At 42.4% G+C, this 26,980-nt stretch overlaps 2 protein-coding genes across 2 annotated transcripts in view; one reads left to right on the top strand and one right to left on the bottom strand.

Annotated features, from left to right (window-relative positions):
- The window catches only part of DCAF1 (DDB1 and CUL4 associated factor 1), a 321,374-nt gene that overhangs the window by 151,037 nt on the left and 143,357 nt on the right, over positions 1-26,980 (top strand). The gene's annotated exons all lie outside the window — the stretch shown is intronic.
- Positions 1-26,980, bottom strand: part of DOCK3 (dedicator of cytokinesis 3) — a 155,746-nt gene that overhangs the window by 86,580 nt on the left and 42,186 nt on the right. The window contains exons 5-9 of the mRNA XM_063411958.1: positions 23,882-23,923; positions 21,941-22,095; positions 8,292-8,373; positions 3,836-3,896; positions 1,699-1,846 (exon numbers count right to left, since the gene is read on the bottom strand). Of these exons, the coding sequence (XP_063268028.1) occupies positions 1,699-1,846; positions 3,836-3,896; positions 8,292-8,373; positions 21,941-22,095; positions 23,882-23,923 (488 nt within the window). The remainder of the gene's footprint in view (positions 1-1,698; positions 1,847-3,835; positions 3,897-8,291; positions 8,374-21,940; positions 22,096-23,881; positions 23,924-26,980) is intronic.

The following is a 26,980-nucleotide window of genomic DNA, read 5'->3' on the forward strand; positions in this document are numbered from 1 at the left end:
GCATTTTAACAGTAATCAAAACAAGAGCAGCAGGTAAGAAAATCAGTTCAGGGCTGTTTAAGCACTCATATTCAATTTTAAACTTCCAAAGGACAGAACCCTGTCATTTCAATTGTAGCCTATGAAAAGGCAGGTTGGCTAAAGGAATGTGCAAAGAGAAGATGAAGACACAAACCTGTGCAAACCCTGTCATGAAAGAGCAGCAGCTCTCAAAGCTGCCAAGGGGATGAGCTGGTGCCCCTCAGATACACCCAGGCTCCCTCCTGAACATTTCTGCTGGAGGTTTACACAGAACACTGCAAACAGCAGGAACATGAAAGGATGATGTGCCAGCCCTGTAACAGCCCAGGAGAGCCATAACAGCCATACAGAATTACAAACATCTGATTACAGAGCTGCATTCAGCCAGGGGCTCTCCCTGCCCACCTGAGAACAACTGGTGTAAATCTGCTCAGGAATTTGGGCAAGAACTGTTGCTGCTCTGGGAATCCACATTGCAAAACACTGCAGATTAGCAGGAAGAAAAGGAAGCTCTGTATCCTGTGATTTTTATTTCATTACTGTACCAAGACCTTGGGTTGCTCTAAGGGGCTGAGTGGCTCCACTTGTCACTGACAAAGTCCAGGGTTTCAACAAGCTTTTTCTGTTCTATTTTTCAGAAGAGGAATTAAAGGGGCAACAAAACAGAAATTTAATAATCAGAATGTTCCATTTCTGTAAACATTCGAAATGTTGCAGTTGCAATTCATTAATACCATACCTACAAAGCCAATAGAACTCTACAGCCAAAACCCACTGGCCTGAGATGAGCTGAAACTGAATGTGACAAAAGGACAAGACTGGCCAGATTCTGCTCACAGAGACAAGAAAGATGACCATTTTCTTCCCTATAATTTGACATTTTCCTACAATTTTCATAACTTTTGGCAAAGGAAGAATGAAAGAGCTGACTCTGAGAGACTTTTGTTTGGACTATAAGAGATTTCCAGTGTATGAAGAGACATCCAAGAATCTTCAGTGAACAGTAAAAGACTTTTTTCATTTAGTTTCCCTTGAAGGTCACATTTTCTGCTGCTGAATGCACTTCTCAAAGAATGACAAAGTTCCATAACCCACTGAATTACTCAGTATTGGCCACAGACCACAAAGCAGTGTTAGCTGTGCCTCAGCCCATCTGCAAAGCAGATCTTGCCAGTATTTATCCTCACTGACAAGGGATTTAAATATTCCCTGCAGTCTCCAGTCAGTTTGTCTGTGTCCTCTTTATTACAACTGTGAGACCACATTTCATAATAAGAATTTGTTAGTTCAAAGTTCAAAATCACAAATAACTGAAGACAGATTCCTGCTCAAAAAATGTTGATTTGTTTTGAGCATTTTGGTCACACACTGTTGACTTCAGTTGTTTTCTACTTCTTTTGTTGGTTGCCATGAGTGGTAAGGAATAGCAGATGAGGCATGAGTTATTATTCCCTTCATCAGATGAAATGCAGCACATTTCTCTGGGTTTGAGCTCAGCAGATTTTAAATAATTCACATTAATAAAAGAGCAGCTTTGCAAGTCACATAGATTTGGGCAATATTCAATAACTTCTGAAGCATTTCAGACACCTGAAACATCTGTGGATAATATTCAGTAGTTTCTATGAGCTGCTGGAATAAGAAAGGAGCAAGAAGTTCCTTCTAGGAGTGACTCACGTGTAAACTTTGAGCACGAAGTCCTTCTCCTCCTTGATTTCCGAGAGGGACTGGAGCACGTCCATGATGCTGAGCACGGCGCAGCCGTAGGGCCGCCGGTAGTGCAGGTGTGGGGGCCCCTTCTTGGAGTCATTGAGCAACATGCGACCTGCAAGGGAGGGAATCCCACATCAGGGATGGCACCAAGCCACGTCCTGCCTGCTGTGCCAGCACCCCTGGGAGCTCACACGGGGACACTTCCAGCTCCGGGCTGCAGGCTGGGCCTCCTGCCGGGTCTGGAGGAGCTGGAGGGGTTTTCCCCAGCCCCACGAGCCCAGGGATGCTGGGCAGGCCTGGCACAGCACCAGGGCTCTGAAACATCCCCTCTGCAGGAGCCTGGGCCAGGCCTGGAGGAGGCACGGCCAGCACAGCTGACCCACACTGCCCAAAGGGATGTCCCACTCCATGTGACAATAAAAGGGGAAGGAGGAGTGGGGACATTTGTCACCGGGAGGTTTGGCTCTCACAGACTGAGGCCTGGCTTCCTGGGAAATGGCTAAACATCAACAGTTGACTGAAAGTGGAGAATGAATCTTTTGTTTTCCTTTGCTTCTGCTCATGGCCTTTGCTTTATCAGACTGCCTTTATCATGAATTTCCTTCCATCTCATTTCCTCCCCTGCCCCCATCCTGCTGATGAGGGGAGTGACAGAGAGCTTGGAGAGCACCCGGGGTCCACCTGGGCTCAACCCACCACAGCTTTTCACTGCTAAACTTTTCAAACCCAGAGGTGCATCTGAACCTACATCTCACTCAGCCAGAAACAGTCAAGGGCAAAGGGAAAAGCGTCCTGTCTGGCCAGCTTTGATTTGCAGCTCCATGACACATCTTTGCATCCAGCTGGGCTGACTACAAATCATCTGTGGGTGAGCCAAGAATGTGGCTTGCACTCACACAGATTCACTGTGCTCCTTCCTTGGGGTGAACTATTTGCACAAAGTCTCATTTTATTCAACTGCTTTAAGGGAATGTATTATATATTATATATAATACATGTAATATTATATATTGGTTGTTCATCCTGTTTGGATGGATGCTTCTTGGAGCACAGGAAGGAGAATTCTGAGGTACAAAGCTGCTCTGTAATTAACTTCCTATTATTGAGGAAGTTTTTAAATAGAGCAAATGATGCCACAGCCAGAAAAATCACTGTGATAATCAAAGTGAACTCATAACATTACACATAACAATTTGTGCAGCCCTTGCATCAAGGTTAATACAGCATCTTGCTACAAGCTTCATTTTCTACAAGCTTTCTACAAGCCTCAAGTGATAACAGAGCAATTCTGACGTGTGGGCTCTTCTGCCATGGGAAGCCAGATAATGAAACCCCGACCTGTGACACATTTGTGTCCCTGAAGGAACACTGCCATTCCCAGGACAACACACAGAGCTCTGTTCAGAGCTGCTCTACTTCAGGAAAGGTGTCTGTGGCTGCTAATGGGTGTGAGCAGTGACTGGGCTGGCAACAGGCTTAGAAACCCTTTCCTTGCAGACCCTGCCTGGCCATTATTCAGTCACCTGAAAACCTCAAACACACGAATGGCACTGCATTATCCACTTTTTTACAGTAACACAGCTGAGGAAACTGTCTCTGCTGCTCCTACTATACACTGTTAACAATTCAGGCCTAATATTTAAAATAAATTATACTTAACACAGGTAAAATGTGTGCTTGTGCCACAGACTCCTACAGCAGCAAACAAATCCTGATACATATTTGTGTAACAGGCTCTGATTTACTCAATGTGGATGGTCAGACATGCTGATGTCCTCCCCTGTAACCCAGCTATAGCATCAGTAAAAAGATCTCATCTGAAATTTTTAAACATGAAATAAAGAGTCTTTTTAGTTTGCCCCTCTCCTGTAGACGTGGCCTTTAATCAAAAATTCTGTTTCAGACTCAGAAAAACAAAATCCCTGTTAAACAGTCATCGGTAACTTTCTAACACTTAGCTCCATATGGTCTGAATGTCAATCAGTCTATGACTGAGTTTTCTACATGTATAAATCATTATGAAGTCAGCTAATTAAAACATATATTTAGAAATAAGAGCTCTGTTTATTACATATACTTCAAGCACTAAATCATACTGTACCTATTCGGATTACATGGGCAACTATGTACAAATCCCTCTTCATGTCCTTGCTGCTGAGATCCTGAAAGATTGGAAAAAAAGAGAGACATTCCAACATAAGTGCCTGCAATATAAATGTGGATGAAAACTCTGAAATCCCATGTTACAGAAAGGCAGGTCAAGACTTTTTAAAATGAGCTTCAAGAAAAACCAAACAATAGGAAAAGGAGAACTTAAAGAAGAGCAAAAGGGAAGTTGAAGGTAATGAAGATAAATAAGCATTATTGACTCTGACAAAAATTTAGAAATAAAGAAATAAATTAAGAAATTACACATAGGACACTTTTCAGTAATTCATTACTGCAGCATTTTGCATTCACATGTCAGAAGCCACCTTAGTTGCATGGTCCTTGGTATGTTGTAGTTTTCATTGATAGTTTCATAAACAAACAGCAACTTCTGAGAGATTCCTCCTGCCTTTTTATCTTTTTTGAGTTACAGTAAAGGTCTAAGAAACCTTTCTTCCTAAAAGCTCAGTTTTCCCTATCCACTCACCTCCCAGAGCAGACTTTAAACAGATCTTCTGTACTGGGAGAATATTCATCTCTGTTTTGGACTAATGCAAAAAGGCTCCTCGTGCTCTACAGCAACAGCTGCTGCTTCTTTCTCTGCTGTCACCTCACTGTCAGGTACTACTGACACAAAATTAACTGGACTCGTCTCTGATTCAGATAAAATCTCGTGGATTTCTTTAAAAAGCTTCTCAACTACAAGGTATTATAACCACTATAAAAGGAAATAATGCTATTTTTACATAAAGAGGGGAGGAAATATAAACTGTGGGCATCTAAGATCTGTTATTCCTAATCTGAACCAATTTGGAATTATAACCTGCATTTTGCTGAGAGCTAAAACATGACCCTTAAATGCACAGGGAATTTCTTTCCCATGTGACTTGAGAACCCAGACCCCAAGTAGTGAGATTATGATGGCAATGCAGCTCCAGATCACGGTGCCACACAGCCCAGTAAAAGCTGGCACAGTGACTCAGAGCTAGGCATAAAGGGAATTTATCCCAAGGAGCAGTTTCAGTCCCTTCCCAATTGTGTAACATAGCTAATCACAGCAGGGAAGTAATAAATTCATGGCTGTATCTCCTTGCTCTCTAAAAGCAGCTCTGTATTTCCCAGGGCAGCATATGCAGGGAGCTGCACAGCCACTGCTTGGGATGCTGCTAACCAGCAGACCTGTCTCTCCAGAGCCAAAAAATGAAGCTACATTAACCCATCCTCAGCATTTCCTCCTCGATTCTGCTGCTGCACCAAGAAGGGAACACACTTTCTAGGCTTTCTCCATCACCCAGTATACCAGGGAAACATATGGTAGCCTTTATTTTGCATGTCTTGGACACATGAAGTTCCACACTAAAAGGGATCTGACATAGTTCTATCTCAGTCACGCTTGACAAGACATGTCAAAAAGCAAAAATCTTGGAGGTAATACTTAATGCCCCAAGAGCAATAGATTCCTGAAAATATCTGTGCTTTGACAGGGGGAATTTTATTAGACCATCAGATTACCAGTTCTAATTAACAGCAATTTAAAGAGTTATTTTTTCAAAGGGCAGCTGTCAAAACATCAGAAAACGGCAAGGCATGAACATATTGATGGGTTCACACTTTAGTTGCTTTTCCAATTTCACAAATGTACTGTGTCACGGGCAAAAGACAAAAAATGTGGGCCCAGATGGCCTTGCATTTCAGTTTGTACAGCTTTGTACAGCACAGGCTTTTATAAGGCAAGAAATTCTTACTATGACAGGGCCAAACAACCAAAAGCCCCAGCCCCTGTGAGGAAGTTTTCAGGTAATTCCTCTGCAGAGAATCCTTGTACATCTCCCAGGACCAGGAGAGGATGAACTACATTTACTGGTTATTATTAGGACTGCATCCACAGGGTGGGTATCACCCACATCCTTCTGAGCTTCCTAAATGACACTGCCTGATATGCAACATAATTTCATTATAATTCTAACTGAATGGCTTTTTTAGAAAACCACCCCTAAATTTTCCTGGCTTTATTGGGTATGGAAGAGATTTACTCTACAACAGTGGTGAGTTCTTTGCAATGCTGGTCTCTAGAAAGGTCTGTTGTGTGTTAAAAACCCCAAACCATCACAACCACCCCCAAACCACTGCAATCAAGGATACCTGTCTGCAACTAATTAGTTATTTCATTCAGCTGCCAGCCTTATAGGATACAGAGAATAAAGTATTGAACAAAAATAACAACCTTATACAGTGTAATTCCTTTTTAATTCAGACCCAGGAACGTTTCTAACATGTGCACAGGCTGAGGTTTGCTTGAGTGAGCTTTGATCTCCACAGCAAGCAGTTCCTCACCTTTGCTATGAAATGACAGCAGACGTAAAACCAAAGCCTGGGTGAATTTCATGTCTTACACAAGGAGACAGCTGAACCCTTAGAAGTAACAGAGAGAGCAGGAAAAGACAGGGATCCCTTGCATTATCTAAGATATGGGCTGCTTGCCTTGGGGAAGGATGAGAGTTTTAGAAAGATACTGCAGTGTGGTGAGGGAGGGCAAGGAAATAAATAAATAGATTTAAAGTCAAGATGAACACAGGCTTGGGAGCAGACCTGAAAATCACAGAGGTATCTTATCTTAAAAGCATTTCATAATTAAGAAATTATGATAAGATAGAACCACCGCAGATAAAATGGTTATTCAAAAAGGCAAATATTTATTGCTGTTTTACTACACACTTTGGAAAGTTCTTGAAGACATCGATGAAAAATACTCTTTTAGAAATGTGAGATTTTTTGCACAGATAATTTTTCCAGTTCTAATTCCTGTTACATTGAGTATACACTCGTTATAATTCTTTTTATTTAGACTACACATTCTATAACAGATGAGGGAGGGAGTCTAAGCCCCTCCACCAGCCAGGGATGGGAGGGTGAGCACCCTGGAGAGCTGGGAGTGCAGGACTTTTGGTATTTTGGCACAGTGATAGGAAAGGGAGCTCAGGAGATCTCTCTGGTCAGCACTGGGGCTGCACTGGCAGATATCTGCAATCCCAGGGCTGCCTGCTCTGGGGCTGCACTGGCCCTACTCAGAACATGCAGCAGGTGTCTCCTGGAACTATGTCATGGCCCTGGCTGTAATTTATCATTATTGTTAAAGGGCATAAGGGCTGGTTTGCAGATCACCAGAGCAAAACTTTCATACAGTTCACCACACAGAGAGAAACAGGACACTTGTTCCATGACCCCAAGTTGTGTTGTATCAGTTAGGGTGGAGTTGGAGGCCGAAAATCTTTTCCAAATTGATGAACTTCAGAGGCCAGAAAGTGCCAAAGTTGATACAAAGTCTGTGCTGCCTTTTGGGAATATTCCTTAGGGCAGCTCCTAATGCTGCACTCCTGCCTTTCATCTGACTGGGATTCCAGTGCTGAACCTAAACCCCTGCCTACCCTCTCTCAGCAGGGCCAGGCTCTGGGTTTGCGTCACCATCCCTGGGGTGACACTGTCACCCCTGCTGAGGTGTAATCAGCTGGCAGCACTTCACTGATGGTGCCAAACCCAGAACTGCTACTGATGTCAGCACCCAGGTCAGCGCTGCTTTTGGACTGCATCTCCTACATACAGAACTCAGCGTCCTCCACCTGGATCTGTTCTGATCCCCAAGAGGAGAATTCTGCTGCCTCCCTAAGGGAGAGAAGGGAGCAGTGCTGGGGACTGTGCCTGGTTCAGTGTCCAGCCCTGCCTGACCTCAGGGTGTCCCTGCCAGAAACAAATCTCTGGATCTTTCTTCTTCACTGAAGGAGAAGAACTTCTGCTACAGAGCTCCCAGGCTGTGCACTGGCTGAAGGTGAGTCACGAGGGGAGGTGAGGATCACACCTGGGATCTGACATTCCTTACTGTTATTCTGTGAGGGGTTGTTAAGGTTCAGTGTCTCCAGATTTTCATATTCTTTCTGAGAAGAAGGAGCAGATAAAATGATGGTCTGACACTTGATTCTGAGGGAATTTTAAACACAAGACCAGCACAGAAGGGATTTCTGACAAGGCCATGCAGGGGCAGGATAAGGGATAAAACTTGTCTGATTTTCATTCAGAAAAAAAGTGCTTTGTTTTATGTTCAGGCCATCACAGCCTTTTCCTATGCTCTGTTATCAAAGAGCACAGCACATCCAATGAAAATATTCAAAATTTCACACTATCTACAGGAACAAATGCAAGCACTTCAGAATATTCACTTAGCCATAGAAATAATTTAGAAGCACATTCTATGCACTTTCTAGCACTTTCTATGTTAATATTTAGTCAAAACCGTAACAAAACTTAGCAACTATTTCTGTTCTGATTATATTGGAGAGGGAGAACTGAGTTTCCTTCCCCCCAGGAACCTCCAACCCCTCTCCTGTGAGGGGAGAAGAAAGGGAACAGACACGTACTGTGAAAAGTGCACACATTCGATCGATCTTCTCTGGATTCCTGGGCCCTCCGTTCTTGTTTAACCTCACCATGAACCTCTCACTGAAAAACAAACAATGGGAAAAAAACAATGAGCTTTTCCTGTACATTCTTCAACAGAAAAATACAGCTAGAATTGGGTTTTATTAAAAATGATGCAGTGGTTGCTATAATTCCAAAGTCTATAAAACAGTATTCACTGGTCTATACAAAATTACATGGAATAATTACAATTTTAATTAATTTGCTACCAATGCTTATAATCTCAGAGACTGCTGAAATGCCACAAAGAAATCCATAAGAAACAGATATTTGATAATTCTTTTGAGCTGTCAGTAAGCTCAGAACATTTTTCCAGATGCTTTAATGACATGGTAAAATCCATTCTTTCAGTGAGAATTTTGTGATGTGTTAAGTGGAGAGCAAGACAATGCCAGAACTTCACAATATTACACTGACAGTCACATTACAACAACATTCCATCTTCATAGCTACCTCTGTCTACCTAATACATAAATCAATGTTACATATTATATTTCAAATTTCCAGTGAGGTATAGTCCTGAACTTTCAAAACTGGGTTTTTTTAAATTATTATTGCAGCTCTGCTGAGCGTTTCATTTTAATAGAGGAGCTGAATGCAATAGTGTGTGCCACAAAATCCTGTGCAGACTGTCCCTTGGACAATGGCAGGGAAGGGGCTGACAGGTCTTTGAGCTGAGCTGTCTGTATGGGTTTCATTCATTAACAAAAGCTGTATTGCTTAGTGTGCTTTTAAAGCACCCAAAGAGGGATATTCTGGAGACTCACTTGATGGTCTCTTGCAAGGTTTTCCTTCATTAATAAGTGGAAATCTTTTAAAATTTGCAATTCATCTTTTCCTTGTTAAAGCCACGGAGAAGATCTGGTTCCTGCCCCCTGTTCCAGTGCTTTTCAAGAAGGGAAGCAGCCACCCCCTCTCTCCCCTGCCCATTGACCACTGCTCCCTTACTCCAGCACCACTGCAGTAACAACCTTTACATTCCCTCCTTTAATTTCCAGCCCTCCCCTGAGTCCTCTTGAGCTTGTGTGAGTAAATAATTAAAGGGACTTGGAGTCAATGCAGCATTTGAGAGCTGTGGAACAGGAAGGGGCGTTTGGCCAAAGGAGATCCACAGACAGGGGGCAGGGACAGGGCAGCAGGGCCAAGAGGCCCCCCAAGGACCAAGCCAGCCCCAGTTCTCCCTCTTCTCCTTGCACAATTCTCCTAAACCTGTGGGGTTTTTTCTCATCTTCCACATTCCTTTTATCTTTGATATTACTACTGACCAACAACAGTTTACGATTATTCTGCTATTCTGTTTTTATTCTACTAAGGTCTCACTGGTGCTGACACCTCAGGATCCCTGGAATGGTCCCTGGAATAGGACTGGAACCTTTTTACACTGGTGACCCACATTATGAAAGTAATTCAGCTGCTTCCCGTTTTACAACTGTAAATTTATTTCTATGTCAAAGCAAATCTGGAAGAATAACCCTGTTTCCAATGACCTGAAAATCCACTGCCTTCATCTATCACTGCAGGTCTGCTTTTAGACAAAAATACACCCATTCAGGGTCAGGAAACTTAATGGGAATTCAGTATCTTAATTTCTTCTTTTAAGAGCTACGTCCTTGGAAAAAGTTGAGTCTCCAGTGTGTCTTTTTCTCAAGCTTCTGCACAAGGACAAGACCATGCACAAAATCTAGGCAATATTAATTTAGTAAGACTGAAATATCAAATCTGAATAAACTCCACGTGGAAATTAATTAAAAACCCAGTAGTTACAACTGCCAAATGAGTGGTGGAAATGAAGCATGGGAAGTACTGAGATGCAATCTGACTGCTTGATCCTACTGCTGCCCAAAACCAAAAAAACCCACAGCACACCCACAACCAAAACCAACAATCCAATAAAAGTTTTCAGCTATTCTGAATATACACCAAAATCAGTTCTTTTGCAGAAAACTGGAGATAAATGCATCAAAAGAAAGAAAAAAAATAACATTTAAACCTGCTGAGCTCAGACCTAAGACGTGCCACACCAGAAGTAGTATCTTAAACAAAAGCTTATTTATTCCTCTTGCTCCTATATGCTATAAGTAAGCTCCAATTACTCTAATTGCAGCATCTCCTCCTGTGCTAATTCACATTACAGTGAAACCACCTCTTGTGCAGCACGAAGCCAGGGTTTACAATCACCCTCATGATTAGTAATTGCTACAGCTACTCAAATACAAGAACCACTGCTCTGACAAGCCAAGTCAAACAGCTTCTTGTTCATTCCCTTGAAAAGGAGGAAAATGAAAAGGGTGTAGTGTCTCACTTCTTGGCTGCCCCAAAGTGACTGAAAGGCAGGACCATACTGACCTCTCAGAAAGGAAGGAAGCCATCAATGGTTTGGGATGCTGCATTTTCAGTATGAAAAAGGGGGCAAACAGGGACAAAATTCACTGTGGGGTGAGCAGGATGGCTCTGTGCCCACAGGGAGTTTTTGTTGTTGAGGTTTGTTTGTGGTGTTCTTCGCACAACGTGTGAAGATGACAACAAAAGCAAAGGGCTGCCAAAGAGCCTGGGCTGGACTGGTGAGCCCCTTGCAGTCATTCACGGGCACATTTCATTGCTGGGGTGTTTAAAAGCAAAAATCCTGACTAATCATCACTCTGGGAATGCAGGTACAGCATTAATAGATGTATAATGCCAAAGCTGTGGAGGTCTGCAGAGAGGCTGCAGATCAATTTTCTCTTTGAATTGGATTCTGGTGATAAAAAACATGGACTAAAAAAATTAATTCTTTAACAAAGCATAGGAGATTGGTTTTCTGAAGCAGGGACAGCAGCACATTAGGGCTGCATTCTCCTTAGGCTGAAACCTTATATCTTACACCTTTCCCTTGCCTTAAACAATGGTCTAGCAGCTATTTCTCCCAGAAACAAAACCTCCTTCACCCTCTCCATTCCAATGTATCACTGAAAGGGAATAAGTATAAATGCTCCCTAATTTTTCTTATTTTCCTCAGTGCTTCTTATTTCCAGAGCAAACCGGGGGAATGCTGAAAACCCCCAATATTATTAAAAATATCTCAGTCCTTTCTCATTAGCTGTATTTAATTGTGTTTTCCGAATTTAGCATGTAGCCAACCCCTTCTCAGAACACAAGTTATTATAAAAATACATATTAGTCCATGACATATGTAGAAGTGCTCAGGGGAAGTGGTAACGTGGTAGCAGAAAAGATGATATAACAACTTGGTGTCTCCCTAGGTTTCTGTCTGACACTTTTAGTCTCATGTAAAACCGTACCTGCATGCAAAACACAAACTCAGGAACAAAAATCTGAAAGTGCTGGCACAGAAGCCACAAGTTTGCAGGAACGAGCTACAAACACTTGCCTAGCCAGGACAGCTCATCTCCCTTCAGTCCTACTGGTTAAAAATAAATTATAAACATGATACTGTTGAATTTCCTCCCCATTCTCCATCTCTGAAAAATCTGTAGTCTCCTCTTTAAAGAATGTTAACATGCCTGACAATAATTCCAGAGTAAGATCTGAGCTGACATACGAGCACCATGAACATTTGAAGATGCTGCTGTAAATCCACTGTATTTTGTCCCAGATAAACCTCAAGAACAAGCTCCACACAGGCCATCCAGGAGAGAGCTTGGCATGAGCTGGTCACTCTCTGGCAACTAAACCTTGCCAACATTTCCGTTCAAAACACCCCAGTCTTGCTATGCACACCGTATTTCGGGCAGTTTACTTCATCAGTGCCATCAAATGCTGCATTCCTCCTGCCCCTGTGTGTACAAGCTCTACAAGGACAGTATGCTGACCAGATCAATGGAATTTTGTTAGGAATTACTGGTATAGGATCAGAGCATTTTCTTAAAGATGCAAAAAAAAAAAAAAAAAGGAGCTTGTTTCAAAACAGGAGTTAAGTTAGGAGAGAAACACCATGAAAAAGATCCCTGGGGCTTGGTGTGGGAAGGGGAGAGAAAGCTGCACCATGGCCTCAAAACCTTCCAGTTTGGACAAGCTAATATTTGCATGGTTTAACTTGAGAAGCTGTTCCTGTATCAAAGGAGAAGTGCACTGACCCAGCAGAGCAGAAATTTTAAAGCCCCGGGGCAGCAGCATTAGCCACTTCTCCAGAAAGCAATTACTGCTCCCCACCAAACTGTTTGGAGGCTGAGGGAAAACTGGGCTCTGCTGTCCTGGCTTTCCATTTGTGCTGCACCCTGCAATACAGTTAATGATAACCACATGAGGCTTCTCATATTTGCTTGCACAACTTCACACAAGAAAAAATTAGACTTTTATTTTCATTCCGTTGGCATTTGGAAATTTGTCCAAATATCTCGAGTTTGTCAACTGCAAGAATATTATCACAGTCAGTGACTGAAAGGGTCACATCAGGACAGCACTGCAGCCTGATGCTTTTGAGAACACCCTGTAGGAACTTTCTAAAAAGGAAAAAAGCCTCACTTCAGGCCCTCTGAACTTTATTTCATGAGCATGGTCTCATGTTCATGAAGAAAGCACGCACCTATATCGACATTTCAGTAATTTCCCATTGTGAAAAATAATGGGTTTTACTCTTGAAAGATGATTTCAGCAGTAGGAGTACCCTCTGAAAAAGCTTTTCAAGTTTATTTTCTGTTCATCATTTTTATCTTTCCGAGTTGCTAATTTTTGCTCATCCGCTTGGAAAAAAATCTAGGTCCTTACAGCTGCTGTAAGACTGACCTAATAACAAAATCTCCCAGAGCTCCACAGAATGGTCTCTGCTCTCAGTGTGAGTGTGACAGGGAGCCAGAGCATATGTGCAGAACAGACCTGTGTGTGTGCAGAACTCAATTCCCACTCCCAGGGCAAACCAGCAGCCTCTCCCAGGGCAAACCAGCAGCCTCTCCCAGGGCAAACCAGCAGCCTCTCCCAGGGCAAACCAGCAGCCTCTCCCAGTGCAAACCAGCAGCCTCTCCCAGTGCAAACCAGCAGCCTCTCCCAGCTCCCAGCAGTGTCTGAGCAATCCATCATGGACAGCGGTCATGATGGATTGCTGAGCCCTGGGACAGGAGCTGAACTCTCCGTTTGCTCACTGTCTCAACAGTGACTCATGGACTATTCAAAATCTTCCTCTCCAGGCCAGTGCTCACGGAGTGTCTTTGGTTTTCTCCTTTTCTTTGGTTGGGGGGAGGCAGGAGAGTTCTTTTCCGAGCTGCCTTGTCCAGCAGCTCTGCAATAACCCCGCTTTCACAAACAACTGAGGCACAGTACACTGCTTTGGTTGATGCAGTGTATTTTATAAAGACATCTTAGAGAAAAGAACACCAAATCTTTGAGGGAAATGAATCTGGCCCTGAGAAAACGGCTCCAAGCAACACAGTTTGCTTCCCAGCAAATTCAGGCTTAATGCTCATGAATTATTAAATTACCACATCGGTGAGAAGCCCCGGGGGAGGATTACAGAGCTTACAGTAAGACTGTTACTGCAAACATTGGGTTTCCATGGAAACAGAAAATAGTGAAAATAACTACCTGTCATTTCTCTTGCCACATTCAAGGGAAAACCACCACAATGTTAAAATGTTATTGAGGCTTGCAGGGGAAAGGGAGCTAAGCACCAATTACATTCTCCTTGACTTCTCGTGACTCTGCCACGCTTGAACATTTGACACCATCATGAGGATTTTTCTCTTATTTCCATCATGAAAGGTGCATATTTTTGTTCCTGAAAGGAATTCTGTCAATTAGAAAAGGCTTCTGTTTCAAAAAGAAAAAAAAAAAGAGAGAGACTTCAATCACCTAGTGCAATTCCACAGTGCTGGAGATTTTAACTAGTGGAAGGCAAGGCAGAGTGACCCTGCCAGGTGGCAGGTGAGGGAAGCTTTGCAGGGAAGACTTCTAATTTTGGATTACTGGTATTTTGTAGAATAAGGATTTTATCACCAGCTCTACCCTGGGAGAAGCTAATGGTTCTGAGGTCTGATACAGCAGCTGTCACATTTAATTCTTGCTCCACAAGAGCTTCGCACGTGGCAATTTCTGTCAGGAACACAGAGCCGGCTTTTGAGGGGGAATTTTGCCAGAGAAAAAGCTCAAGAGTAATGAGAGGATTCCATACACTAGGCCTTCCTACAGACAGAAAATTACTTGGAAGTGTTTCCTCTGAGCTCACTTAGACATTTAAACAACACAGATTTCCCTGCTGCCCCTCAAGAGCAGAATTTCTTCCAGCTGTGTGTGTTCATGACACATTGTCATTCCTCCTCAGCAGGAAAAGGGAGGAAGTTCCAATGCCTGCAACTCATTGATTTCTTCCTGTTAACAACTTCAAAATCAAAATAACCCTGCAGATAACTCTATTTGTATGTCATATTTGATCTCCAACACAAACAGCCCCCACTTGGGGGGAAGGAGGATGGTGGAGGAAGGAGGATGGTGGTGGTGAGAGATACAAAATAAGATGCATATTCGTAAAAACTCCTGCTTTGGAATAGCTACCTATTAATAATTCCATAGGAACTATGAAAAATAGTAATTTTATTGAAATGAATTAACATCTCTGATAACACCACTTGCATCTCTTACAGCAACTTTCATGTACAAATCCAGATAGTAGCAGTTTCTTTTGCATACACTATTAGCAAGACAGGATAAATAGGAAAACCAAGCAAATGCAGATTCCAGAGAAAGAGCCACAGAATGAAAATCAGCTGAAGCAATCAATAAGGAAAATGAAAATGCATCACTCCTCCTGTGTCTTTTTCTAAAAATCTGCCCACCAAAAATCCTTATAAAACACGCCACAGGTTTTGTCTTCAGTGATGACAAAACTTGTGGTTTCCAGAAGCTCTATATTCTAGCACAAAGGCTCTTTGTTCCAGGACGTGTGCAGCAGATTCAGAGACACACAGATTTCCCATGGTCACTGCAGTGACCAGGACAGGGCCACTGCTGTGGGCAGCAATATTCCTTAATTTTGCTGAGGTTTTGAGCAAGTTCACCTCGAGCAGGATGAAAAACTCCTGCTGCTACCATTACTATGAATTATCTATTGCACAGAACTCAGAAAAATAGTTCCCTTGAAATACTAGAGCCACACCAAACTAAAGTACAGGAGAGCTGATGGAGGATTAGCCATCCTAACAGATCAGATTGCTAAAAGACAGGCAAAAATTGAAAGATGGGTTTTTTCATGACTAAGCAAAAGAAAAAACTCATTAGTTGGTAAGGTAAATCCCTGGGAAAATTTTCTGAATATTAAAGAAATAATTCTGAGTGATACAAAGTTATTTTTTCCCAGCAGACAAATCATTATACTGACAGTGAATGAGATAACTTTTCTATTTTAAAATAGTTATGCTATTAAAAACATAACAAAAGGAAAATTTAGCGCACATTGCACAATAAAAGTAAAATGTAATTGTCTACTTCCTTACATAGCAACTGGCAATAAAGGAACATGACAATATTTCAAAGCAATTAACTGGGGATGAATGCCCACACATTGTCCCAGTACTCCCAGGGCCACTGCTTGAGAGAGAAACTCTACAGAAAAAGGATCTTCAGGGCAGTCCCATACCGTGGAAGAGAATCCAGTCAGACTGGTTTGACACAGTTTTTACTGCAGATCCTTCCACATTAATTAACAATTTCTCTTTCAGCTATTCCACTTCAACCATATTTGCCCACCCAGTGACCCTTCTTTCATTTTCCTGCCCTCATTAATGTCAGTCTTACTCTTTTTTATTTCACCTGCCCCCTCTCTCTGCTCCCAGCTGCCAAACCTCCCTCTGCCCAAGCAGAGTCTGGTCTCTAGAATGTTTACAAGTTCTACAGCCCTGGTGTGGCACACAGGGCTGCTCTGTACAGGTGTTCCTGCATCAAGGATGCTGATCCTGCACATCAGAGCTTGGAGAGGAGTCAAAGCCCTTCTGGGAAAGGACTCGTGGGAAATTTGCCATTGCATTTCACAAGTTGGCTCAGTGTTTGAAATGGAAGCTCCTGAGAGTGGTAATTGTCTGCATTAGCAAGTGCTACAGGAAAATTATTCAAGATGGCATGTGTAATTGCAATGTAATTTTAGCTACACTGTTCCTGCTAACATTTTTTAGAAGTTGATATACATTCCTATTGACAGTTTAGAAGTAAAAAAAACCATGACTAAATGGTGATGAGAACCATGGAGCTAATGGTCATCATGAAATACAAACAGAGATGAGGGATTCCTGTCAAATTTGTCAAGGTAACCTTCAGCAGCTTGGTACAGATTTGTATTCTGACGTCTGAATTGGGAATACTGCATCTCAACAACTCCTACTACAGAAGGAGTGAAAATCAAATCCCCTACAAATTCATCATTTCTAAATCCAGCATTTCCAAAAGGTGCATTTCATTCTGCTCTCCCTAAACACTGGCACAAACATTTTCTTTTTATTGCCTCCCCCTGCCACTCAAGTGCAGCACTGTGACTTCTACAGGACCAGGTTGTACAAGCGAGTAGCAACTTGAGAAAACACCTCACACTCACACACTGGTTAAACCAAACCCAGCGTGGTCATGCCCCAGAAGTTTATTTAAATTGATAACCATGTTCTCTAACACTTTTACACCTTTAGTACCTTGAAATGTTTACACGTTTGTCTGTTGATTTTTATCATAGAAAATAATTTGGTTGGAAAGCGTCCCAAGATCCAGAGATGAGTTACAAATGGGAAATCATTACCTCCATTACCTCTGCAGTCACCACCAAGCCCCACTGCAGAGCAGTACTGACAGCCAAACATTGCCACTGAACATTTTTTGACTCAGCCTTGAAAAATAGGGGCAGATGATTTTATGTCAGATGACTTTCGAGCAGCTGAATCCAACTATCCTGCTGCAGACCCAGAGCATTTTTTCAGTCCATAATTATGTTTCCAAACCATGTTTCTCTCCCGAGAACTGCTTTGTCAATGGTGCTAAATCCTTAACACAAGACTTGGGACAGACTGTACTGCTCACATTCTCCCCATCATCCACCCACAAACTGAGAACATTTCCACAAAAAACATCTTTCCGTATCACCTATTAGCAAGAGCTTTAAAGAGCAAGCTTATGTATTTTTTCTCATTTTAAATTTTAACACTGAAATAGATGTTTCCCGACCAAACTCCCAGGCTGTGTTGCAGTGGTTACAATCCTGTCTCACCCCAAAGACATGGCAGGTATTTAAAGCAGACACTGCAGAGAACACCTGGACTTTCACAAAAGGTTTGATCACTTTCTGTGTGAGCAGTGCCCACGTGGAGCTCCTCAGCCCCTCCATCAGCACAGCCCCCAAGCCCAGTCACGAGGAGGTCGCTGCTATAACGGGAATGGCAAAGGCTCAGAGAGTGGGAGTGGAGGAGTTACCAGCAGAAATATGCACAACACCATTTTCCATGCATAATTACTGCTTAGGCACCCAGATCTTCAAATTCAATCATATCTGAGTTTCTCTTTTGTTCTGTTCACTCTCCATAATTAAGGATATTTCTAGATGACAAGAAAATTTTAAGTGCCAGTGGTGTGTAAAATAGGGTTACTGGTTGAGGATGCAGGCAGAAAGAAAAACATTCACATGTTTAAATATAAACTTTATGAAGAAAAAATAAGATGGAAATTTATTTATCCTTTTCCATACTCAAAAGGCTGAGAGAATTGGGATTATTCAGCCTGGAAAAGAGAAGGTTTCAGGGTAACCTCGTTGCCCCTTCCAGAACTTGAAGGGAGCCTACAGGAAAGATGGAGAGAGACTCTTGACAAGGGCTGGAGTGAGAGGACAAGGGGGAATGGCTTCACACAGAGTGGGTTTAGATGAGATATTGGGAATAAATTCTCCCTGTGGGGGTGGGCAGGCCCTGGCACAGGTGCCCAGAGCAGCTGTGGCTGCCCCATCCCTGGGAGTGCCCAAGGCCAGGCTGGATGGGGCTGGGAGCAGCCTGGGCTCATGGAAAGTGTCCCTGCCCATGGTGGGGGCTGGAACGAGATGGCCTCTAAGGTCCCTTCCAACCCAAACATTCTGGGATTCTAGGACAGTTAGTGGACTTATCAAGATTATTTTCAGAAAAAAAATTGCTACCACACTTCTGAATATGTAATTTTTTAAAGTTATGCATACTGCCATGCATTTCCCAGAAAAAAAAAGTTATTACATAGGTATCTAAACCTCACTGCTTTTCTGAATTTATTTTCACCTATCAAAATTATGCTGAAAATGTCAAACAATGTAAATATATCTCCTATTTGTTGCACCTTCCTAGCACAAATAACACTCTGCAGCCCTTTGTCTACCAGTTTCCAGCTCCTTTAGAGCAGTTTCATCCAGCCTGCATCTCTTTATTCTATCAAGTTTTTCTTCTGTTGAGGGAGGAGGTGCATTCCCATATAACCAAACAAAATTAGTTGGCTCTGATATGATTTGTGCTTGACAAATCCATGTTGACTTTTACTTACCATCTTGTTAGCTTCTTAGTGCTAACAAGTGGTTTATTTCTTCCACAACTTATTGCATTTGTCATCAGATTGACCTTCTTAGGGAGATTGAGGCAAAACAGCCATTAAATACTCCAGCTATCTTGGAAACATCTGCTCATGGTTTAATGTCCCCTTTAATCTCTTCAGTCATTTCTTGATTTTGTAAAAAAAAGGGGGTTTTGCTGGTAAAGCATTATTGAATTATTATCTTTTTTTTTTGTTTGTGATGCCCTTTGCTAGTTGTACTTTTTCTACAAGTTTCTGTCTCTTCCCATCCCTCTTTGTGCAATTTCATTTGTCCTTTTTTATGCTGCCTTCCTGACTCCATTTCACCACAGACATGATACAGACTTTCTGTTGTTCCCATGTATTTAAACTTTCCTTTGTACTGAAACAATTTGCTTTTGTGCTCTTCAACAGCATAATTCAGAAACAAACTCTCAAATGTCTTTTCTTTACATCAGTTTACCTATCTCTGTTTGATCTTTACTGACATCTTCCTTACTGAGTTTACCATCTTCACAGTAACATTTTCTTTGCTGCCTTTTTGATGTTACTCTCAACTTGATCATTCCATGATCATTCCCAAGGTATGTCTCCCACTGGGGTTATAATCATTGGCTATAATCCAAACTGGATCAATTATCACATCATTTTCCAGTAACTTCCACTTAGCAAACAAACTGAAGTGTTAAAAATGAGTCACAAAGTTGCTAGACTAGTGGCTTTTGTATGCAAGAAAAAAAGAAATCCCAAATATTTTAAAACAGACAAACTTTAATCCCTTTTTATCTGAGCCTTGAAGTTCTATTTACTTACAAGTATTATTTTTATCTTTCTGTCCGACTAAAAATCAAGTCACTTTTTGCTGGTGTTTACCTCGAGGCCTGACCCCTCTGATGGCAGTGTTGTTATTCCTGCTGTCCACAGCTCCCCACTGTCACCCTTTGTCTGCTCCTGCTTTGCTGACAACCATTAAACACAGGAACAGTTTTGTATTCAGGACCTGAGAACCACCTCAAACGTCATTTCAGCTGCTGCTCCAACCTTCTGATTGCTAAAATCCACACCTGGTGCATGCTGTTACTTCAGCCCTTGAAAAACACTGGAACTTTCAGCAATTCTTCACTTAACCTCCCTGGGAAATAACTCCTGGCACCAGCAGGTTCAGGGGGTTTGTAATCTAGCACATGTCCAAGGCAGTAATGCTGAAAGCCACTCAGCCTCCAGCGTGAGCTGCTTGGGTAAGAAATTTATCAACCTCCAAACCACTTCAGAAGTCAATTTTTCCCTTTCATTTAGAGTGCAGCGTGCAGAAGCCTTGCTTGGGTTTTTTACCTTAATGTACTATTTCCTGAGAGGAAAGAAAATGTTTTAAAGTAGATATAAAAACATCACTGTAAATTTGTAGCAATGTGTTTGTCTATTTTCTGGTTTCTTCTCCCAAAAAAAGCTCAGCCTCATTACACATTTCTTGCCCAGCACTCTTTGGGATGTCAGAAAATGTAAAAATTATGCTGTTTTCACTCCTGCAGACCACTGATGCTTAATGCAAGGAGCTAAGTAATAACAACTGTTTGCAGAAAATGTATTACTATATATATTTAAATTTGCTTGAACCACTCTTTGTGCTCATTATAACTATAATTTCCTTTTTTTTTAAATCAGTGGCAAAACCCTCTCCTTAAGGCTCTCCACTCAGTGTCTGTATACAAACTGCAGCCCAAGACAATTCATCTCCTTTCAAAGCAATTCCTGCTGGCAACAGCTTGTCCACCTGTCCCTTCCTCTTCCCAGCAGCTTTTCTCATCTAAATTATTTAATATTTTACTGCTTTGCAGCAGGAACTAGTTGGGTGTATTTTTTTGGTTTGGTTTTCCATTTTCACTTTTCCCTCTTAACAGGGAAATGGTATTTCTGGTGATTCTCTCCAGAGAGGAATCATAGGCACGTCCTGAACTACCTCAACTGGAGTGTCCAAAGAGCTGCAGAGATGGGAAGGGTTGGAGGGGAAGACTTTAGAGGAGCAGCTGAGGGCCCTTGGTTTGTTCAGCCAGGAGGAGACTGAGGGGAGACGTCCCTGGGGCCCTCAGCATCCTCCCGAGGGGCAGGGCAGGGCAGGGCAGGGCAGGGCAGGGCAGGGCAGGGCAGGGCAGGGAAGGGCAGGGCAGGGCAGGGCAGCAATCTCTGCTCTCTGTGCCTGGGGACAGCAGGGAAGGGCTGGAGCTGTGCCAGGGGAGGTTTAAGCTGGATATGAGGGGATCTCATCAATACAGACCAATTTTTAGTGGGATGTACTCTGAAGAGATACAAAACTGTTCTCACTCACTCTGAGCTTTCTTCTGAGAGAGGAAAGAACAATCTGTGTCTCTTCTGTCACCTGGAAACAAATCTAAATCCAATTGCTGAAAACTAGGAGAGTTTTGACTATGGCAGCAAGTGACTGTCAGGATATGCTTTTACCAAAACTCAAAACACCACACAGACATGGTCAGATCAGACTCAGCTGCATTTGCTGAACTTTCAAGACAAAATAAACGCTGCAATGCTCTTCTGCATACTCTGTTTTCAAAACACACATTTGTAAGAGAAAAGCCAGCCCATCTCATGTTTGCTAACACTGGTACCAATTAGTTCAACCAACTGAGAGCACAGACACAGGGATGAATGTTAGGAGTTTATGTTGAGAGCAATACAGTGATGAGAAAAAGCTATTTTGTGACAGGCCTGCAAGGCAAGGAGTGGAGGAGAGTTAGAGAGGCACACAGCAGTCCCTTCTCAAACCAGCCCCACAGCCTGGCCCTGTCATTATTTGTGCTTCTTAACCAACAGCCCTAAGGAGGAAGCTAAGAGCTTCAGTAATGTCTGGAGGCAAAACAGAAAACGAAAAATTCAACCATTCTGTGCCTTTAATGCTTCACTAAATTTCCCATGCAAAGACCAGTATTTCTGATATTCTCACGTAAGGATTGCAGGGCCAGCAGCTCCTGATTTTCCAGCTCTGTCCCTCCAGCTGGGCCACAAGAACACACCATGTCTTTATCTCCCATGTATCTGCTCTGCTCACAGCTCTTTTCCCAGGAAGCTTTTTGGCAATTTGACACATTCCTACCTGATCTGCTTGCCTTCCCGGACATCATACAGAGAAAAAAAGACGTCAGTGTCCTCTCCAATGGTGTTGTAGGTGAAGCTCTTCAGGCTGAGGAAGAAGTGATGAGGCACTGGCATCCGACAGGCTTCCCCGTGCCGCTGACGGATCGTGTCCACCTGATTCAAACCAGGGAGAACATTGGCACTTCTGGATGTGCTCTATAATTCCATATATTCCTCCAAATGAAGGACACCTAACCAACCTGACCATTTTAACTGAGATCCTACCCTCCTCTCGCCATCAAGTAAAAGCCTAATCTCAAATATATTCTGCCTCAGAGATAGGTGCTAGATTAAGCTTTCTGCTTCTATTTTTAACGCTTCTAATTTGAATAGATTGATGAAATTGTGATAACCAAGTAGATACAAAACAAATGGTTTATGCATTGGAAATCTGATTTTATCAAGTAAACCAAGTCAATCCTGTTTCTCAATTTTTGCCTTGATTCTGGTGCTGAAAATTAATTTTAAGATGGTACTGGGGTGGTTCCTGATGATTTCCATTTAAAGCAGATGGACTTTAAATCATTTTTAGTAACTTTTGTAACATTATTTCTTTTGAGCAGCTGCAGTTCACTTATAGGGGCCGTTTATGGGGGCAGTGACTGTGCCCCTGTACGGGGCACTGCTGAATCCCTCGAATGCTGGGGTTTGAGCCCCTCACCCCAAGGAAGAACTGGGGTGATGGAGCCTCTCCAGGGAAGGGAACGGAGCTGGGGAAGGGTCTGGAGCACAAGTCAGGTGAGGAGCAGCTGAGGGAGCAGAGAGGGCTCAGCCTGGAGAAAAGGAGGCTCAGGACCTTACTGCCACTCCTGACAGGAGGTTTTTGCCAGGCAGGGTGTGTTCTTTTCTCTCAAGGAACAGGCAATAGGACAGGAGAAAATGATCTCTAGTTGTGCCATGCAGGTTTAGATTGGATATTAGGGGAAAATTCATCACTGAAAGGGTTGTGACACACTGGAACAGGCTGTTCAGGGAAGTGGTGGAGTCACCATCCTTGAAGAGATTTAAAGGATGTGTGGATGTGGTGCTCAGGGACAGTTTAGTGGTGGGTCTGGCAGTGCTGGGGGAACATTTGGACCTCATCTTAAGGGCATTTTCACTCAAAAACAATCCATGACTTGGAACCAGGCTTAACAGGCCAGTTTGTCCTGTACGTATAACAAACTTAGCAAGGGCTGATAACGTCAGCAACCAATCAAGCCAAATAGCAGAAAGGTTTACATTTTCACTCAACATATCAAGAGCTATTTACAGCAGTGAACACTGGGGTAGCCAAGAAAAAAGAGTGTAAGTAAATGTATGCTTTCAGTTTTTACAGCCCTTTACATCCATTCATGCTGATCTTAATAAACAGGTTGCATGGATATCATAATTTCATTATGCTCATCACCTTTGAATGCATGGACAGGTAGGTTCTAAGCAAAAAAATCTTAAAATTTCCAGACCTACAATTCAGATTTGTACTGGTTTAAAAGGAATTTTGTTCTGGATTTTAAATTAAATCCCAGGAAATCGTTGTTCTTTAAAGACAGGTACCTGTGGAAGCACAGATCTCTGTCAAGATCAAAGCCAGACCAGGACTGGATTGTATTAGCACAAAAAGGATGTGTGGAACAGAAGCCACAAAGCCGTGTGTCACCAGGTAGAGAGAGCAATCACACGGGCAGAGTGAGCCTTTTGATCTCACTGCACAATTTTATCTTTTAAGAACAACAGCTACAAGCTCAGGAAAAGAGACCTAAATGGAATTTGAAGAAGGACCTTAGTGACTTAAATACCTGGAAATCTTCTGAGGAAGTCTTCTATGGGTAAGGACTAACCCAGTAATCTCCATCATATCTTTACCTACATTACCAAGAACTTAAAGACAACAAAAAATCCAAATATGGATGGTATTTACCTGTGATGTGCTCTGCTGGACACTGTGTCTACTTGACAAATGCTGTGGAGATACAAAATAGTAAAATTTAAACCTTTTTGAAAGTAAGAAATATTTACATTATATTTATGTAGCATTAGAACAGTAATTCTAAAATATGACTTTCAAAATGATTAGCAGCTTTTCATGCCTTTTTTCACAGTGTATCATCACTCACAAGACCACTCACTTTCCTAGAGGATTTTCTCAGTTAAGCTGTTTCTTTACCTATTTGAATTTACAGGAAGTATTTACCTTAGCTTTTAAAGTAAATGGCTGTCACAATCAGGCAGAATTTCAAAAAGCAATGCTATTACAGTGTTGGAAAATTTCATTATTCTATATAATCTCTGTCTTCTCTTGCTGAATGGGAAGCTACCTCACCACTAATCCTCATCTCCAGGTATGTTGTCTGTGAAAAGGTGCATTTGTTAAAAAACACAGGCGTCTAGAAAGAAAGATGGATTTTCGACATTGTTAAAACTTTTTGCTCTAATAAGAAAATGAAATCCTGAAAATTGTTAAAGACTCTTCTACAATTTCAGCTGCCCAACATCTATAAAGAAGAATCAGTATAAAGAGCTACATGTCAAAAACCTCAGAGGATGATGCTGTATTTAAAGCCTTTTATGCTAGAAGGAGATGTTATAATCAGAAAATGGACTGCTACACTCACTGAAGCCATTTAATCTCCAAAGGGAGATTTAAATACTAATCTAAATTGAAAAGGTTTCAGGGAGCTTTAAAAAAACATCATTAATGATTCTGCCATGCCTTTCACTGCACATCATCTTAATATTAGCATTTTAAACTGAAATATTAACATTGACACTACTACACATTATTAAATACCGTCTTCATTCGGCCCACCTCTCTCCTTCTATTACAAACCCAACATCTTATTCTGACAAAACATTTACACTCTGAATAAGAACTAGCAGATCAACAAACATGAGGCTTCAGAGGAGGTGAAAGTAAAAGATTGTCCACGAAATGTATTTGGCAATACTCTTAAACTATGATGCTGTCTTTCCCACAGAACACAAATAAGACTTTTTACCACCAAAGGAGAGATACCCTTCCTAATGAGAACAAACCAAGGTGATACTGGGGTCTGAGGGAGCTGGCAGAGGTGCTCACTGAGCACTTTCCATCCCTCCCCAGGATCCTGGTTCACTGGAGAGGTCCCAGTGGAACTCAAGGCAGCAGCAGGCCCAGCTGGCCAAGGACACCCCCGTATTTGCCACTGGTGATGCCACATCTCAAATCCTGAGTTCAGTTTAGGCCCTTCACTACCAGATCAGACATTAGGGAAAGTTTTGTCACCCAAATTGTTGTCAAGCTTTGGAACAGGCTGCCCAGGGCAGTGATGGAGTCCCCAGCCTGGAGCTGTGCCACTCGGTGGGGCCTTGGCAGTGCTGGGGAAATCATTAAGCTCAATGATCTTAAAGGTCTCCTCCAACCTAAACAATTCTGTGATTCTAAATGGCATATTTTGACATCTGTTTACATTCACAGTTATAAAAATGTCCTCTTTCTCACTCTTAGTAGAAAAATAATGATCTCCAGCTCCATTGTTTGTCTAACTATTGCATCATCTTCTGAATGGGAAAGCCTTCAAGTTGGCCGAGTTGCCTATTTAATCTTTTTATCACCTGCAACCACTCAGAAAGAGCTGGCATAGAAATGACCAGTTATTTAAGCTATCCAAGGCGTCCTGACTTCTTTTGATTAAATTAATCTCTAAATCCAAGTAAGTAAGTGAGACACTCAAGCAACACAAATAAGAGAGGTGGTCTGAAGAGATTCCTCAGCAAACACTGCTGCTTACAGAGCGTACACTGAGGTAAAGCTGTAACAATAAGCGGTAAAAACCTCAAGTTTTAAATTTTTCCACAACCAAAAGATTAGATTTGACTAACTCTCTGCTTTCATGCTTCAGGACCACATTATAACAATGCCATCACTGACTAAGTTAATTTATGTGCCCTTGCCTCTGGCCAGGCAAAGTGCCCAGAGGGTACATGCCATTTTTGGGTACTTGGATGGGAGCGTGACTGAAAATAGCCAAAATGGATTTATCAGGGGTACATTATGCTGGATCAAGCGATTCCCCTGAGGTAAAATAACCAAATCAGCAGATGAGGGAAGATTAGTGGCTGTTGTCTCTCCCCAGCTCAGCAAGGCCCTCAGCACAGTCTCCCACAGCATTCCTGTACCCAAGCTGTGAACTTACACCTGCATGGGCTGACTCAACTGTTTGGTCAAGAAACCCAACAAACAGCAGGGTTTTCATGCTCCAAAGAGAGTGGCTGATGGTGTGTATTCTTCAGTGGTCTTAAATTCCCACATGATCCCAAACTGGGGGCAGCAGACTGGCAGGGCCCTAGTAAAGCCAAAGGTGAGTCAGGGGAGCACTTGGGCAGCAGGGACATTTTACAATTTACTGTTTCTGTTATCAGGAATGGAGCCAGTAGACTGAGAATAACATTTGCTCCTTTTTCCTCAGCACTGAGTAAAGCACAGCTGAAATGCTGCATTCAGCAAAGGCCAGCGAAGCAGCACAAGGTGTTTGAGGAGGATGAGTCTGGAGAGGAGCAGGTTTGCAGGGGACCTGTGGCAGCCCTCCATGAAGTTCCCAGCACCAAGAGGCAGCCAGGCTCTCCACAGAGCTGCACAGCAGATTGGCCAAAATACCGTGGTCATCCACTACAGCATGGGATATCCTAATGCTCCAACAAGGAAAATGTAACTCCACCAGGGCAGCCATTAGAACAGGGATCCAATCCTTTCCCTTGAACAATCTGAACATCCAACAAAAGCACTGAGCAGCCTGGGCTGAATTCAGTACTGACCTTGCACTGAGAGCAGGAAGTTTGCCTAGACCTCCCTGAGGCCCCCTTCCAACCTGAAAAGCCTTCCAAAGCGATATAAAAATAGGACTGTTAAGAAATTATCCATCTCCATTCTTAAAAAAAAACAATCAGTTTTACCTTTATTTTTCCCCAAAGATAGTTGTCTATAAAGGTTGTGCAAACTTTAACAGATACAACGTTCAGTATATCTTTCCTCATCCAAGAG

This window comes from Prinia subflava, chromosome 14 (genome assembly GCF_021018805.1).
Source record: "Prinia subflava isolate CZ2003 ecotype Zambia chromosome 14, Cam_Psub_1.2, whole genome shotgun sequence".
Lineage (NCBI taxonomy): Eukaryota > Metazoa > Chordata > Aves > Passeriformes > Cisticolidae > Prinia > Prinia subflava.